The 17,083-nt window shown below is 37.3% G+C and overlaps 1 protein-coding gene across 2 annotated transcripts in view; it reads right to left on the bottom strand.

Annotated features, from left to right (window-relative positions):
- Positions 1-1,531: 1,531 nt before the first annotated feature.
- TMEM65 (transmembrane protein 65) overlaps positions 1,532-17,083 on the bottom strand; it is a 61,083-nt gene continuing 45,531 nt past the window's right edge. For both annotated transcript variants that reach the window (XM_063451085.1, XM_063451086.1), the window contains 4 exons: positions 12,957-13,011; positions 7,675-7,717; positions 4,605-4,710; positions 1,532-2,782 (listed from right to left, as the gene is read on the bottom strand). In XM_063451085.1, coding sequence (XP_063307155.1) covers positions 2,678-2,782; positions 4,605-4,710; positions 7,675-7,717; positions 12,957-13,011 — 309 coding nt within the window. In that variant the 3' untranslated portion in view covers positions 1,532-2,677. The remainder of the gene's footprint in view (positions 2,783-4,604; positions 4,711-7,674; positions 7,718-12,956; positions 13,012-17,083) is intronic.

Here is a 17,083-nt window from a genome sequence, read left to right as displayed (position 1 = left end):
ACAGAACACAACGTATCAGTTTCTCATACCTCCCAAGTGTCAATATGTAGGAGGGACAGACCATATTTGGGGCACAAATGCCTCTGACCATTATTTGTTTCATAATGTCACTCTTTTCTAGGAGATTCATATTGTTGGTGTGTCTGAGTGTATAAAAGCTTCACAGCAATAATACTACCAGTAATGTCTCTTTAAACTACAATAAATGTGTATATAAGATACACTGTTCTTGTTCTAAATTACATTTTAGTTGCATAAATTGTTATTAGTAAGTCACCTAAACAGTCTCATAAAAGCCCCGCCTTCAGCCACAACCCCACTCACACCCCTAAAATGAGTGTCCCTTTTTGTCCATTTGAAATGTTGGGAGGTATGGGTTATTACATTACCTTAGCCATGTTTTATAAAAGCAAAACTTATTGCAGCTGGTCCAATGAAGCACCAAGTTTCTCAATACACTAGACAGAGGCTTCTGTAAGGTCTAGCAAGCTATTAACAGAGAAAGATAAGAAATTCTAAATTGAATAGAATTTGCAATAAAGGAAGTGTAAACATTAGATGACTCTTTCCAGGAAATGTTTATGAACGCTGTGTAAGTCACATGCAGGGAGGCATGACTAGGGAGCATAAACAAAGTGATTTAACTCCTAAATGGCAGGGAATTGGACAGTGAGACTGCAGGGGCATGTTCTATCCATCAACACTGCTTCATTAAGCTAAAGCTGTTTTGGTGGCTATAGTGTCCCTTTAAGGCACTGCAGAACTTTTACCGTGAAAGATGTAGGATAAAAGTTAAAAAAGACTTACAATGTCACACAATGCAGACTGTTGATATGTACATTTTTAATAAAAATTCATTCAACTAACAAGGCTGTTGATATAACAATTTACTAATTCTGGGCGACAAAAAAAAAATGAAAAAAAATGTGCGCTTCTTGTACATTTGTTCATTTGAGACTGTATTTAATGAAGCCTCAGATATTAATTGGTTTACAGCATTTATCTGTCCAAAAGCCAATACAGTAAAACACAAAAAAATAAATTCTGTAAACAGAATGCAGAAGCCAAGCAACATTAATAGATTGTAATTACATATTTTGTAAGGAAAAAACAAATAACAAAAACAGTTCATTAGCCGTAAGCACCCAAGTGGAATACCATTGCTTCAAACTTCAATTTACTTCATTTTGTACAATATGAAATATTGGGGATTCATATCACTAACACTATATTTGGGCCTGACATCACGCCAACCTGAATCTGTAATTATAGACAATTCCCATGATGCCCTTTGGCTTGGTAGTTCCGCCAAACATGCAGTCTGTTTAAGTTACTTACTAGTGCACTACAACATTGTATTAAATATGGACTTACACGTGACTTTACAGTGTTCTCATAAAACGAACACATTTGTACTTTATTTTTTATTATTTTTATGTTTTGAAATAAATGTACTTTTCCCAGCAATATTTTTAAAAGTCACTGGGGAAAAAAAATTATATATATATATATATATATATATATATATATTGTGAAATATTCTCAGAATTCAAAATGACAAGAGGGTTCTGAAAATTAAAAAGCAAACAGAGTATCTACAAAGAGTATAGACAAAGTTTATGGAAGCTTGGGGTTAAACGAAAAATCACATCATTGCCAACCAGGATATGTTTCCTGAAACCTGAATGCTGCCCTTGTGATTTCTTTCACCCCGATGTATAGATTGTGAGTCGGTTGGGAAAGAGGGGAAATTAGCGTAGTTTGTTAGACCTTCTGTGTTTAAGTGATTTAAATAAGATTTGCAATCATGCACGTATAGTTAAAAAAAAAAACTATTTGGGGAGAATTTGGAATTTTTAGATCAACATTTTTGAGATGAAAAATTCTCCAACACAGATTTGTTTCCATTTCAGCTTTTTGGCCTAAAATGTCTAGTGTTTGTGTACATTTGTCAAATGTATTAATTTAGTGAATAAACCTCCCAAACACAAATGCAATACAATGCCATTAGCAGAACATTAAATCATCATTCGCAAAACTTTCTGGGCTTTTACTCTCTTGTCACAAGACAAACCCCAAAATAAACTCCTGCTTATTCACTTAAGTCATTTCAGGGGTAACTGAGCTGAAGAAAGGGGGTGCAGGGAAGCAGAACATTTTCACTGGTTCCTTGTTAATTGAATGGAGAATATCCCTTCAAATTTAGTGGAGACTTAACATATTTATCAATTGCTTGTCCTAACAGTTAACACGAGATGTGTGAATTACATCCGAGAATTACTACTTACTAAAACTCAGAGCTTAATGAATTTGGAGGTTAAAGAGTTCAGATCGGACAGGCCAGAGAGGCATGACTCCAGTTTATTGGTGGATCACAATAATTTTCACTTGTTAATGAAAACACCCAAAATTATTTCCTGCTTTGGAAGATACTAACTAGATAAACGCTTGACCCTGAACACTCCAAAGAAAAAAATCTGTTAACTGGTTGTAGAAAAGTTTTACTCTTCATGTACACATAAAAAGTAAAATGGAAGCCAGGGTTAACAGTCACATGATCAGATAATGAGTCCTCAGCATGCTCGATGCGGTTTGTTCCGTGTGGAAGTCCTCTGCTGAATGTAAATATGGCGGCTGCATAATGGATTGAGGTATGGTTTCCTTAGGCTACAAAAGGTCAGTTTTTCTTTTCAACTTTTGTTTTTTCTTCATCATCCCACGAGAAGAGAAGCAGGGGGAACATACCTAAAATACAGCCAATGGCCACTCCTATTGCTTTACCCTGTTGAAATGAAAGAGAAAAAGAGAAAATCTGACTTTAAAATATATTTAAAATGCGAGATATTAGTCGAGGTTCATGGAAATAGAAGTGGCTGATTTACATAATTTTTACATATTTTTTTTTTTTATAAAACACCAATATTTTCTGCCTCGAGTTTAGCTCCACTGAGCTAACCAAACCAGGAAGTAACATGACCAGTTGTTTGATTGACAGCCAGGGGCCGTAACAAGGTTAATTTATAAAGGTGCCCATTTCTATTGAAATCTGTGTTTTTTTGTAAAAGAGGACACACACTTCACACAAAAAGCAAGCTAATATGCTTTAGGGGTCTGGAGTGTCCTTTTAAGATGGCTGCTGCCAATAATAGGCAGACATCATACCCAGTGAGTCTATATTCTGAAACGCCCAGATACCTATGCTCTGTCTCTAACCCCTTGATATACATTATCATTTGTCTTAGTAATCTCACTTGGATTCTACATAAAAAATCTTGCAAGATGATCAGATGCCGTCTTTGGTGGGGGGCGATGAGGTAATCACGACATTTGATTGTTGACATTTAACAGTGATAAGACAGCAGTTTTTTTAATTGTAAAAATTTGATGAGCCTAGCAGGTATTATGAATTCATTATCAGACACACAACAAATATAAGAGTATACATTTCTAAATCATAGCATTTCTGATCACAAACACATGGGATTTTAAATGGGAAATTCTAAATATTAAGCCGACTACTACCTGATTGACATTAGTTGATGTATGATTAATATGGAGCGACTGTAAAATCAAATCTATTTACTGTTCTGTTAATATGCCAATTTAGTACATGATCTCCCTGTCATTTCGATGGACACATCTTGTTTTCAAATCCCATATTGCACAGTAAATAGTTACACTGTGCAATAAAACCGTATGTCACCGTATCCTCTATCTATGCAGATCCTATATACAGAAAAAGAACATTTCATTTTAGCGAGGAAGATCTCAAGTTAATTATTTATACTCCAGTTCAGGAACATTCTGAGACGACATGAAATATTTTTCCTTTCCATCTGACAATTTACTGAGCCAGAATAGCGTACACAATCCTTTTTATAATGCGGCTTCTATCAAATCTTTCAGCTTACAGACTGCAACACCCACTAATTTAGCCGCCCTCCATGAAGAACCCAGCTGGCCTAGACGCTTTGGGCGACTTCTGGACAAAATGATAAACTAATAGGACTAATCAGCTCTTCTTAACTATAACTCCCATAATTCATAGCCAGCGATCCAACAACAGCTGGAATGCCAACTGCTAGGCATCCCTGCCATGTATGCACTGCTAAAAAAGATCCCATAATGCAGTCCAATCACTATATCTTGAATATGGGGATTCCTTAAATTCTTGCAGAGATTCTTAACTTTAGGAAGCACACTGTTATGTTTAGACACAAAACTCAGCAAAAAAAATTCAAATCTATGCATTTAGCACCTTAATGACACCACTGATGCCATAAATGCCATAAATGCATAAACAAGAATTTTTTATTTTTTTTTTGAAGGGAGATCCTGAGATTCTAATCCAGTGATGGCTAACTCTCTTACACTCTAGACATTGTGAAATATCGCAGGAAAAACAGGATTGACAGCAAACGTGCTACACGGTAGCCGTGATGGAAATGATATGCAATCAACTGAATGGAAAGAATAAACTGAACATACACTATTTTCTGGGAGGACATGAAAACCTGGCCTGATGGCCAAATTCCTAAAGCACTTAAATTCCGGGCATTATGTCATTATGCTTTTTAAATAGTATTTATAGGAAATTGACATACCAGGTGCGCACTGACTCGTGTCTGCCACATGTCAGCCTGTTTAGGAGTCAGGTCTGGGATCGGTAAACCTAATCTTGAGGATATTGCCTCAACATAACCTGCAAGGCTGGGGGAGAAAAAGACAGAACCATATCATTCATGCAGAGTAAAATATTTCATACATATATAGATATATCGGCAAAGAGTACAGAGTTACACACAGTACAATGCAGAACTGTACAGCACAGTACATGGAAAAAGTAACCTTTATTGAATTCAATTACAGAAATATATGCCAAAAGTTATATTTGAAAAATCTAATTTTTCTTCAACACAAAAAGCAAACAGGCACAATAAATATTACTTACGACTGATGAGCTAAAGGCTCACTGTATCAAACCCTACTTCAATGTTTCTGCAAGTAGTTCTTTAGAACATTGTATGTTTACATTGTAGGTTTAAATCCACCTATAATGGCTGTGTGTGTCATGGAAGCTCATAAAAAAGTACTGAATTCAATGCTTTCTTATGCAAAGTAGGAGGGTGGAGTATTAGTATCCTCTGAACTCCTCATGCAGAACAGGGTCTGCTGTATATAGATGAAGTACCTCTAATACATAAGAGGTTAAACAGCACACCAATGTGGTTGCAATAGTTAATAGAAAAGAGGCAGAGAATACCTGTAAATAGGGAGATATAGGAGGCAGTAGCAAGCTAGGATAAGATGCAATGATAAATAGAGATGTAGACAGGAGGAGTTCAGAGGATACTAATACTCCACCCTCCTATCTTGAATTCAGTTACATTGTTTATAGCAAGTGGCTTAACTTTTTACTATTAAAGTATCTCTTTGTATTTACACCTCTCTTGCTAGCAAGCGTCAGGATTACCTATAGTCTCTATATTTCTACTGACCATTATATCTAACCTAGCTTGCAACTGTCTCCTATACCTCCCTATCTTACAGGTATTCCCTGCCTCTTCTCTATTAACCATTTGCAACCACCTGGTGTGCTGTTTAATCCCTTGTGCACTAAAGGCATTTCATCTATATTCAACCGAGCCTGTTCTGCAGGAGGAGTTTAGAGGATACTAGTATCCCACTTTCCTATCTAGAATTCAGTTACATTGTTCATAGCAAGTAGTTCAACTTTACACCAATAAGGATTTCTTTGAAGCAACACTTCTCTTGCTATTGGTTCTATTTGAGGTTTAATACCCCAACTAGTTTATAGGACATATTATTGTGTAGCCTTGTGCTTTTTGTTTTGTTTTTATCTTTTCTATTTTTAAATTTTAATATATCCATTAAAAGTTATTTTTGTATGCTCATTTCATTGTGACTATATTTACCAAAATGTTGAGACACTTTATGGTAGTTTTTTTCTTTTCTGTATTCATATAAATTCACCATTTAGGGGTTACCCCCCATTTTTGTCTACCTATATTCGTGCCTCATATTTATATCTAGGCTCTCCTTTCTTTTTCTTTTTGAGTTATTTAAAATTGGAAATATCTTTAAATTGGGTCATTTGCCTTCTTTTGGATCAACAGCAGAAACAAATGTGGCTGAACTTGGTGGAGGCAAGGCTTTTTCTGGCTATGCAAGTTTTTTACTGAATCTTTGGGATGGAGCAGAGTATCAGCTTATAAATTCTAAGGGATATCTATCTCACTTGTTTGGCTTTTGTAGTGAATTACAATTTGATTTGTGTATTAAATGATGGTGTATATTTTTAGATTTGCTCAGCGGGCACTCTTTACCGTTCGCAAGGAGTACCAGAATACATTCATCAGATACAGGCAGTGGTTTGTCTACTAATAACTGTATCTCATTGCCAAGTGATACATGTATATAATGTGAACAATACGATACCCAGAAAACCTGATACATTCATTACTATGGTTCTAGAATGCCCGTTTCTGTTGTGTAAAAGATATTCTTTCAACTCAAATCATCAGCCACTTTAGTTTAAACAAAATCTATTTTTGTAGCAGTCCAAGGCATATGAATCTTAACTGGTTAATGTACTGCTCTATTGCAGAGCAAATTAGATTTATTCTGACATTCACCACTCTTCCAGGAGAATTTTATATTCGGAATTTACATTGTGAAAATATGCAATGATTCACACGGAAGCGTGTACCCGAGTCAGCAAGTCGTAAAGATGTATTAGCAAGCGGCATTAGCTTCTGGGGAGATACTGGGAGAAAAGACTTAACTGCTGCACAGGTCACAAAGATATCCTTATAAACTGAAAGGGAGTGGGAGAAATACCTTATCAGAACATGACATATTGGCAGTAAATGTTCCCAGCAGACTGATGTACAATTTTTATTTATGTTATTTGTAGCTTGCACTTTATTTAGTAGGTGTACTGTGTAGTAAAACAATGTACATACAAAGAACACATGTAGTACAGTTCAAAAAGTATAGTTTAATATTCAGAAAGAATAACTAAAACGTGGAACTAATAAATTCATAAAATAACCTCCACCATCGTTATAGTCAAACCTAATTTTTTTTCTAAAATAAATACACCCCTCATTAAAATTTTACAGACTTGTTAAAGTTATGTTTTTTTGGATAAGCATGTACATACATAATACTGAAGGATTTACTTTTATAATATTTATTGCATCTACTTTGAAAGGAAGGAAAGGACGTATGATGAGCAGAACCGGTCATTCGAGATTAATCAATCAGATTCTGCAGATAGTACACTAACCAAACGCGCTATCTGGACATAAATGAATAGAAAAAGATTGTCAAAGAAAATGCTAAATCGCAATACTATTTAGCATTTTATTTATCAAAGAAAAGGGAAAAATAAGTCAATAAAAACAGTTGTGTTAAGAACAAGTGAAAGATAATGCATCAGTACAGATCATTTTAAAGAATTTTAGGTATATACAATTCCCCCAAAAAAAATCAGCAGTGAACCCCGTCTTTAACAAAAGCCATTTAGCGTTTTCATACAGCGTATGAATCTTATTTATAGTTAAGTTAATGCATATTATGCGGTTCCCTGTGGTAGTGGTGTGTGCCATTTGGTTTTTGCATTCCAAGAATGTTCCAAGTATTACTTACCCAAGTCCAGCTAAGTCAGACACAAGGTTTCCTAAGGCAGCAGCTGCAAAAAAAAAAAAAGATACTATTTAAGCCTTAAGTGTACTTTTACTGCAAATAGTCACAAAAATTCCAGAATGTTACAATTAAAGGTTTACAATCGAGTTTACCTGAAACTATAGTCACCAGAACAACTACAGCTTTTTTTACTGCAAAAAGCCAGAATCAGTCACTTCAGGCTTTTTGCAGTAAACACTATTTTCAGAGAAAATGCAGTGTTTACATTACAGTCTAGGGATACCTCCACTGGTCTCTCCTCAGATGGCTGCTAGAGGTGCTTCCTGGTGCAGTGCTGCACAATGCATTTCTATGAGGAGATGCTGACTGGCCAGGGCTGTGTTTGGCTTGTGCTGGCTCTGCCCCGATCTGCTTTCTTGACTTTTTCAGCCAATCTAATGGCTGAGATTAATCACTTCTAATGGTGTCAGTCAAGCAGGCAGATCAGAGGCAGAGCCAGCAGCAGCAGGCTGCAATAAAGGTAAGGTGTTGCTATATTTAGAGGGGCAAAGAGGGTCGGGGGTGGGTGGGGGGGGGGTGTTTTTAACACTATAGAGTCAGGAATATATGTCTGTGTTCCTGACCCTATAGTGCTCCTTTATGAACCACTCTGGAGATGTCAAGGTTTGCCAATCATACTGGGAGTAAACTTTGAGCTGGATATTCGATTTCAAGGTTTACGGCTGAAATGTTTGGGAACTCTCTGGGATTTATTCGCTAAAAACTTTGAGATAATGGACAGAAGAAGCATGGGAAAATGTTCCAATTTTACTGAAAAGGAGTTTAGCTTTGTTTGTTAGGTTTTCTTCTCTTTAAATTTGGCTGTTTAATCCTAAATGTTTTAGGTTTGTTCGCTCAGCAAACTGCATGGTTTAGCCCACATGCCCCCTGGACTGTAATATTAACGTACATAATAATTAATTGTGTTCTTCTAAAGAGCATTAAATCATATTTCTGTAATTTCCCCTACATTTAATCTGTTATTGCTCTTGCCAGTGCTGAAATGATCCAGATTCTGCAGAGGTATTTTCTTATAGCTTATATTGCATTGATAACATAATTTCTACAATACCATGCTGTCAGAGAAAGCCTTTAAAATTTTTTTTAAAAAAATAGAACTATAAATCAGAGGACAAAAGGGTCAGAGAAGCCCTTTTTTTGAAAAAGAAAATGTAAAATAATAGAACTATAATTCAGAGGACAAAGGAATCAATTTAATAAACAAAAAAAGAATTGCGTTCCAAATGGTTTATCGACAGAAATCAGAACATTTTGTAGATAAATGATTTATAAAGTTTTTCTAATTGTGTTCAATCATTTGAAAAGCTTATTAAATCAAGTCTTAAAGGGAATCTCCAGTGCCAGGAAAACAATCTGTTTTCCTGGCACTGGAGGTTCCCTCTCCCTCCCACCCCCCAATCCCCAGTTGCTGAAGGGGTGAAAGCCCCTTCAGTCACTTACCTGAGGCAGCGGCGATGTCCCTCGTCGCTGTCTCCTCCTCCGCGCCGCTCCTCCTCTGCATTGCGTCGGCCGGTGGGCGAGACTGATCCCACCCACCGGCCGAGGAGACCTAATGCGCATGTGCAGCAATGCCGCGCATGCGCATTAGCGCTCCCCATAGGAAAGCATTGAAAAATTATTTCAATGCTTTCCTATGGGGAAATGAGCGACGCTGGAGGTCCTCACACAGCGTGAGGATGTCCAGTGACGCTCTAGCACAGGTTTCCTGTGCTATGAAGGAGGAAGTGCCCTCTAGTGGCTGTCTAGTAGACAGCCACTAGAGGTGGAGTTAACCCTGCAACGTAAGTATTGTAGTTTATAAAAAAACTGCAATAATTACACTTGCATGGTTCGGAGTAGTGCGAGTTGGCACCCAGACCACTCCAATGGGCAGAAGTGGTCTGGGTGCCTGGAGTGTCCCTTTAACCCCTTAAGGACACATGACATGTGTGACATGTCATGATTCCCTTTTATTCCAGAAGTTTGGTCCTTAAGGGGTTAAAGCAGCACCGTCACCCAAAAATTTTTATTTCATTAAATACTGATATTGACTGTGCTGGAATTTTCACTCTTTTGAGAGAGTTCAGAGAAGGGCTACTAAACTGGTTCATGGATTATAGGACTAAACTTACAAGGAGGGTTAAAGCAGCACTGTCATTGCTGAATCCAGTTGTTTTTTGGGGGGGGGGGGGGGTTACGCCCCCTCCCGACTCAAATACATCTAATTGCCCCCCTAGTTAATCCCAAATGCCCCATAGCCTATAAATTACCTATTTTTGCATCTTTATTTTGTGCCCAGACTGGGCGCCACCATCTTTGTGTGGGTAGATAAAGGCCCAGTGGGAAAAGTCATCTGCTCACATGAGGTCCCCCGCCGTATTGTAATTTAGGGCCCCCACCTACCACTCAGGGGTGGGGGCCAGAGGGAGGACAATAGGTCCCCCCCCATTTTCATTTAAGGCCCCCACCCGCCGCTCATCGGTGGGGGCCGGTGGTAGGAAAATAGGTGTGTCCCCCCATTTTTATTTAGGGTCCCCACACGCAGCTCATGTGTGGGGGCCAGGGGGGAGGACAATAGGTCCCCAACCTTATTGTAATTTAGGACACCCACCAACCGCTCAGGGGTGGGGGTCAAGGGGGACCCTATGTCCCCCGTTTACTTGAATAGTCCCCACTCGCGGGGCACAGGCTAGTTAAAAGATGCCCCACCATGGGCTGCTGTTTACTAGACATGCCCCTACTTGCGGTATAGCGAGTAGAGGCAGATTAATTACTAATACCAAGTAATTTTCACTTAGTATTAGTAAAGTTGGCTGAATGACCAATCTTGGTCTTTCTGCCTTTTGGTAGATAGGTCCCTGATACCGTGGGAATTAGGGAGCTATCTAGTAAGCGGCTGCAAGATGCAGCCGCGATCGGATCGGAATTTCATTAATTCGAATTTGCTGGCGTTTGGGAGGCATCGCGAGAACACGGAGGAAAGGTTTGAATTGTGGGGAAATTGCTTTGACCACAGAAAACGGAGCACACTTTGTTCCTCCGCTGGTCAAGCGTAGGAAACCTCCATAAGACAAAGTAGTTCCTACTTTGTCTTATGTTTTAAAGAAAACTAGAACAGACAGGAAGAAATTAAGAACAGATCCTGACAGAGGGAGAGAAGAGGAAGCGATTAAAGAAAGGTAAGCTCGGCATGACAGTGCCACTTTAAAGGATCTTATCATGTATAGCTTGGAGGAGAAACATTTAAATACATAAAGGGAATCAACACAGTAAAGGAGGAGACTATATTTAAAGAAGAAGAAATACCATAACAATAGGACAGTCTTAAATTAGAGGGGCAAAGGATTAAAAATAATATCACTTTACTGAGAGGGTAGTGGATGCATGGAATCGCCTTCCAGGTGACGTGGTAGAGGTTAACATGGTGAGGGAGTTTAAGCATGCGTGGGATAGGCATAAGGCTATCCTAGCGATAAGATAAGGCCAGGGACTAATGAAAGTATTTAAAGAAAATTGGGCAGACCAATAGATGGGCCAAATGGATCTTATCTGCTGTCACATTCTATGTTTATAAATTTCAACCCAGTCAAAAGAGATACTGCGACAAAGTAGGGACTACAAGGTTCTTTCTTGACATTCCATTCTGATCTTATTTTAATTTCTGCATTTCCCTCTTTCATTTACATGACACTTTGTAAAAAACCTGAGCCATGGTCACATACATGAAAAACATCTAACAGCTCCTCTTACAAACTGTGAAAGAAGCTTTTGGCAAGCTGATCATCTAAAGCAGTATATTCCTTTTTCATGCTCTGCTGAAAATAATGGGAGAAGCCAGTCACTTCCTGTTTTGTGCCGAGTTCACTGCAGATGCTGTAAAGCCTGGGGATTTACAGCAAGTATCGTCGTTATATATTTTTTGCATATTTTTAATTAATTAAATATGTAGCTAACCCCCCAGACTGCACGGATACACATTTACAGGGTTACCAAACTGTTTCCAATTAGGCTATTCTGGTCTTAAATTTGAAACTCACTTTGAATTCTGACTTTAGAATAACCATGTTAAAACGTTCCCCTTGCTACACAGCTATTTTAAAAAGAGCTGGTTACCTGCAGAGAGGTTTTAAAAATCCTGCATGTTAATTTTTTTTTTTTTTAATGCTTCAACTATATTTTAATAATAAATTAAAATGAAATGAACTAAAGTAGAACACTATTCTTATAAATAACATTTTAGCCTTTACCTAATTGTTTCTCGTTGAAACCTTTAACCATCATTTAATGACTAAAACAGGGGCCCAGTGAGATCAGGTCTTTCCTGACAGGGCGCCAACCAGGGATTAATTAGATTTGTACCGTCCATGGCCATAGCATGTCGAGATCAAAGTAAAGGAAAGAGCTAAGATGAAATGGGGCAGGCGAGTACCATTATAGGAAACACCAAAAAGAACAGCGGTGAATGAAATACTTAAACTGCAGACCTTGTCACAAGGGAGACAATAAACACATCAAAATCCAGGATTATTGATCTGAATGGTTCCTGACGTGGAAATCCCCAGATAAATTTATATTTAGAAAACAATGGCAAAGGTGAAATGAATGAGCTTCTTTTGAGCAGACCCCTTAATCTATTACCCAGGGCAGATAAACGGAGATTAAACTATATCAATGTAACAAGAGAGAGATAGAATAAGAGCACAATGCACTATTTGCGTTGTCCTCATTATCAAAGCTGGCTATAAGACTACAAAGGAGTGAAGTTAGATTAGTACACATTCAGCTGTTACAAATTGTTATAGAAAGAGCCCTAAACTACCAATACAAACCGATTTTGTATTGTTTTAAAATTAAATAATTGTCCCATAGCAGATCTACAAAATAATTGCTGGAAGAATATTCATGATTATTAAAAATATTTTAAACCACATATTTGAAAGGTTCCCTTTGATTTTGACACAGGTTGGTGCAACAAGTATATCAGCGGTTTAATTATTCCCCTAATAAGCAAGCCCGATATTGTCAGGTATTGTACGCAACTTGACTGCAATACAGTATAAGTAGGTACAGTAGTAAAATCCAAGCATTTTCTAGCAATTATTCTGGTGAAACATATTGTTAGAATTGGCAGAATCAGCACCAGATGATGAGACTGGACTAATGTTTATCATGATAATGGAGTTCATTAAGATAAGAACATTTCAAGAATTTTGCAGGGAAATCAAAGGAGAAAGGAATGTACTTACCTGCCATGGTAGAAATTCCTAAAATGACACCGATGGACAATTCTATTTGTGTTCCCTGTAAATAAAAAAAAAAAAAAAAAAAAAAAAAAGAGGAAAATTGTGAATGGATTTCTGCCAACCAATCTATAGCAATCCAGTACAGTATCGGGTTTTACAATCTGGGAGCAATACAGGTTTTTATGACATTTATGAGATTTCTAGATAAAGTTTGCTTTAAAATATGGTCTTCCTGTCTGCTCTAGTTTTCTTTAAAATATAAGACAAATTGGTCTATTGGTCTTATGGAGGTTTCCTACGCCTGACCATCTCTGACCAGAGGAGGAGCAAAGTGTGCTCCGTTTCCTGTGGTCAGAGATATTTCCCCACAATTCCTACCTTTGATCCGTGATCTCGCGATTCTTCCTGTCAGTATTCTGGAACGTCCTGTCACTTAGACAGAATGCCGGAGAAACTACAGAATTACGTCCTAACAGAATGAGAACAGTTTCTCCATTCATATTAGGACACAATTCGGGACTTTGTTCGGATCGGAATTTCATTTGAATGAATGAAACTCCGATCCTATTCGTGCTGGGGCTGCATCTTGCAGCCACTTAGTAGATAACTCCCTAATTCCCACGGTATTAGGGAGCTATCTACCAAAAGGCTGAAAGACCTAAATTGGTCTATCAGCCAAATGTACTAATACCCAGTAAAGATTACTTAGCTATATTGCGAGTAGGGGCATGTCTACTAACAGGCTGCTCACTGTTAAAAGAACAAACAAAAAACCTAGAGTCCCCCCTCCCGAGCACCCAACCGTGCCGCGTGATCAGGGGCTATTAAACTGAATGGGGGACCTATTGCGCCGCCCTCGACCCCCACCCCTGAGCGGCAGGCACTAAATGAAAATGTGGGGGTACCTATTGTTGTCCTCCCCCCGGCTCCCCACCACTGAGTGGCGGGTGGGGGCCCTAAATTGCAATAAGGGAGGTGGAACCTATTGTCCTCCCCCCAGGCCCCCAACCGTGGGTGGCAGGTGAGGGGCCCTAAATTACATTAAGGGGGGGGACCTATTGTCCTACCGTGGGAATTAGGGAACTATCTACTAAGCAGCTGCAGCACAAATAGGATTGGAGTTTCAATCATTCTAATGCAATTCCAATCCGAACAAAGTCCCGAATTGCGTCCTAACATGAATGGAGAAATTGTTCTCTTTTAGATAAACTGTGATTTAACAGATGCCATGCTTTCAATGCCAGACCCCAGCTTAGAATAGGAAACCGTCAAGAATCAAGTTATTCGTTTTTAATAGAAAATAACAGCCAAAAATTTGATTCAATGTTTGCTTGGGGAAAAGATTTAAAAGAAGAATTGAATATTACAGACTGATTTAGAGTCACACTACAAAATCATTCATCGTATGTATCTCACCCCCTCTAGATTAAATACATTAAAATTAACTCATTTGGATAAATGTTGGAGGGGGTGTGGGCAAATAGGCTCATGGTGTCACATACTGTGGACGTGTTCCAAGGTGGGCTCATATTGGAATTCAGTCCACAAATTAATATATACAATCACAGATTCAATCCCCCAGTTGACCCCTGAACTTTGTCTATTTAAAAGAATTCAAAATCACCTTCCAAAACACCAAAAAATAATGCTAGGTCATATTTTAATTGCAGCAACTACAACCATAACCGCGCATACTCGGAATATATTATTATATTAAGACAACAATGGGGAAAAAAATGTCCAAAGCAAATACAAATTAGTAATAGGATACCCATTTAACCAAAGTATGTAAATATATACTGTTAATATTGTAACAACTTTCTGTCATTTTGGAAATAGGATAGATTAAATAACTAAAAAAAAAATATTTTTAAGGATGATTTTACAAATTTTTTACAAAATATTTTATTGTTTTGTTTCTTTTCATTATTTTTCCCACAATTTTTAATTTTTCTATTTTATTTTATTTCTTTTTGAATTTTGAATTTGTTAATTTTTCTTTTTTTATTATATTGTTGGTAACTTTGTAGACTCATTGTTGTTAAAACTCATGTATTACCAATGTGTATTGTCGATATGTTTATGGTTATCACATTAAATGTATATATATTTAAAAAACTCAATACAAATATTTGAAACAGATCCCAGCTTAGCCCATGGAAACTCCCCGGTATTTTATAATGTGTTTATCCAGTATAACGCATAGTGTGCAGTACATTACCCAGTGGAAGCATGCTTGTCTAAATGCCTGAAATGCCTGTTTGTTGAAATATACCAGGTCTCCCTTGGGGTTCTTCCACTGCTGCTCGAGAGTAATGGGAGAAGTAATTTAAGAGCAACTGGACGGCTGCTAAATTATTGATTTTTGTTGCAAACATGAACTTATTCATTAGTATTTATAGTTCTGTCTAAAGTGTGTGTCTCCCCTGTACTGCAAACATGCAAGAAAAACAGAAAAGAGGGGAGAATTTCCCATAATTATTGATTGCAGAGTTTTATTTAAAAAATGTTTGAAGATTGCAGTGAAATCTCCTTAAATTGCTCCAAAGTCTTTACTCTTCTGTCAAGAGATGCTAACTCTATCCTGCAAAATTGCTGTAATCACTAACAGACTATACAAAAATGTAAATCTGTAAGGATGTAAGAAAAGTTAAACATACTTTATTACATTGGAACATTTAGAATGTTGGGAGTAAATTTAGAACGCAAGGGGCATATTGGCTATTACAGGATGGATTGTTTTAAAAATCATTCACACATGGGGACAAAACCTGTACACTTAGTGAAAACGTCACATATAATAAGAACCCAACACACAATACTAACGGGAAGTGAAGTTCAGAGACTGTCCTACAGTGTGAGAATATTCTTTGCCAAGAACAACGCCATAATCTTTGTTAACAATTTTGGTACTGTATTAGTGAAAATGAAATCATTTTTTCTTCTGCCGACATACAGCCCACTTTCAGAGCACAGTACACCAGGATCTCGAAGGAAAGTTTTAAAGGCCTTACTTAATCATTTGTGGCATTATGTCCCTTCGTCCTAACACGACCTTGTGGAGAAAGTCATTTGTGTTGCTAAAAAAAGGATGCAAGACATAGCAAGAGACAGATCTCACTCAGCCTTCAGCTGCTTGTAGCTACATACCATCAGCCACTTACTGGCTCACATTGTAAACATCACTCAGAATGTAACAATTACAGCATACACTGGCATCAGACACTTAAAGTGCACCTGTTACGAGTGGGCCGCACTTTAAAGGGACAGCAAGTGGCTTATGGGAGAAGCTAAAATACCCATTTAGGAATAATACATGGAATGCAAAATATGCTTGCCAAAAAAACAACAATATATAATTTATAGAATTACGTTTTCTGTGCATACAAGTGAATCTTGTTTTGGTTCAAGCGGGGAGGTTTAATTTATTTTTCTGGAATAAAGCATGCCATCTTTATATAACCAGATTTCAACATGATCATTGAAAGAAAGAAAATGACTATCCACACTGGGGATTTACCAAAATTCATGAATTATAGAGAGAGTTAATAAAAAAAAAAAAAAAATTCAAAACTCAGATTTTTTTTTCTGGAATATCTTTGTTAACATAAAAATAACGCATAACATAGAACAGTGAAATACAAGTAGAATGTCTTGCATTTAAGAGGTTCAAATGGTCCTATATTAAAATTGGATGTATAAATCTAATCAATAAAATGTCCTCACAACTTAGTGGTAGTTTCTGCTTAGTTACACGGCGGATACAACATATGTGTTAATAATATAACATATGGATTGGATAGGTCACAATGTACTCATCAGATGAACTCATCCTACTGAACTTGGTGTGAAAATTGCCAGATATCCCTTTAGATTCCAACACTCTTGGTCTGAACAACTTGTTAGAGTTTATTAGGGTATTGATCCTTACATGATAACGGTCTTCTAACTCTTTACAAATATGACAGAATTCTATGAGACAGAGATCCTGATACTTTCTATACATTGTACTAGCAAATGGCTACCAAATGTATATATTATTATAATTTATTTTTATTTATTTTTTTACAAGTTATTTTGCATGAAGTCTTTTCCTTTGCACTTCAACTGAGGGTAGTTGATGCATGGAA

This window comes from Pelobates fuscus, chromosome 4, assembly GCF_036172605.1.
Source record: "Pelobates fuscus isolate aPelFus1 chromosome 4, aPelFus1.pri, whole genome shotgun sequence".
Lineage (NCBI taxonomy): Eukaryota > Metazoa > Chordata > Amphibia > Anura > Pelobatidae > Pelobates > Pelobates fuscus.
Note: the sequence above shows the minus strand (reverse complement) of the source record. Positions and strands in the feature narration are given on the sequence as shown.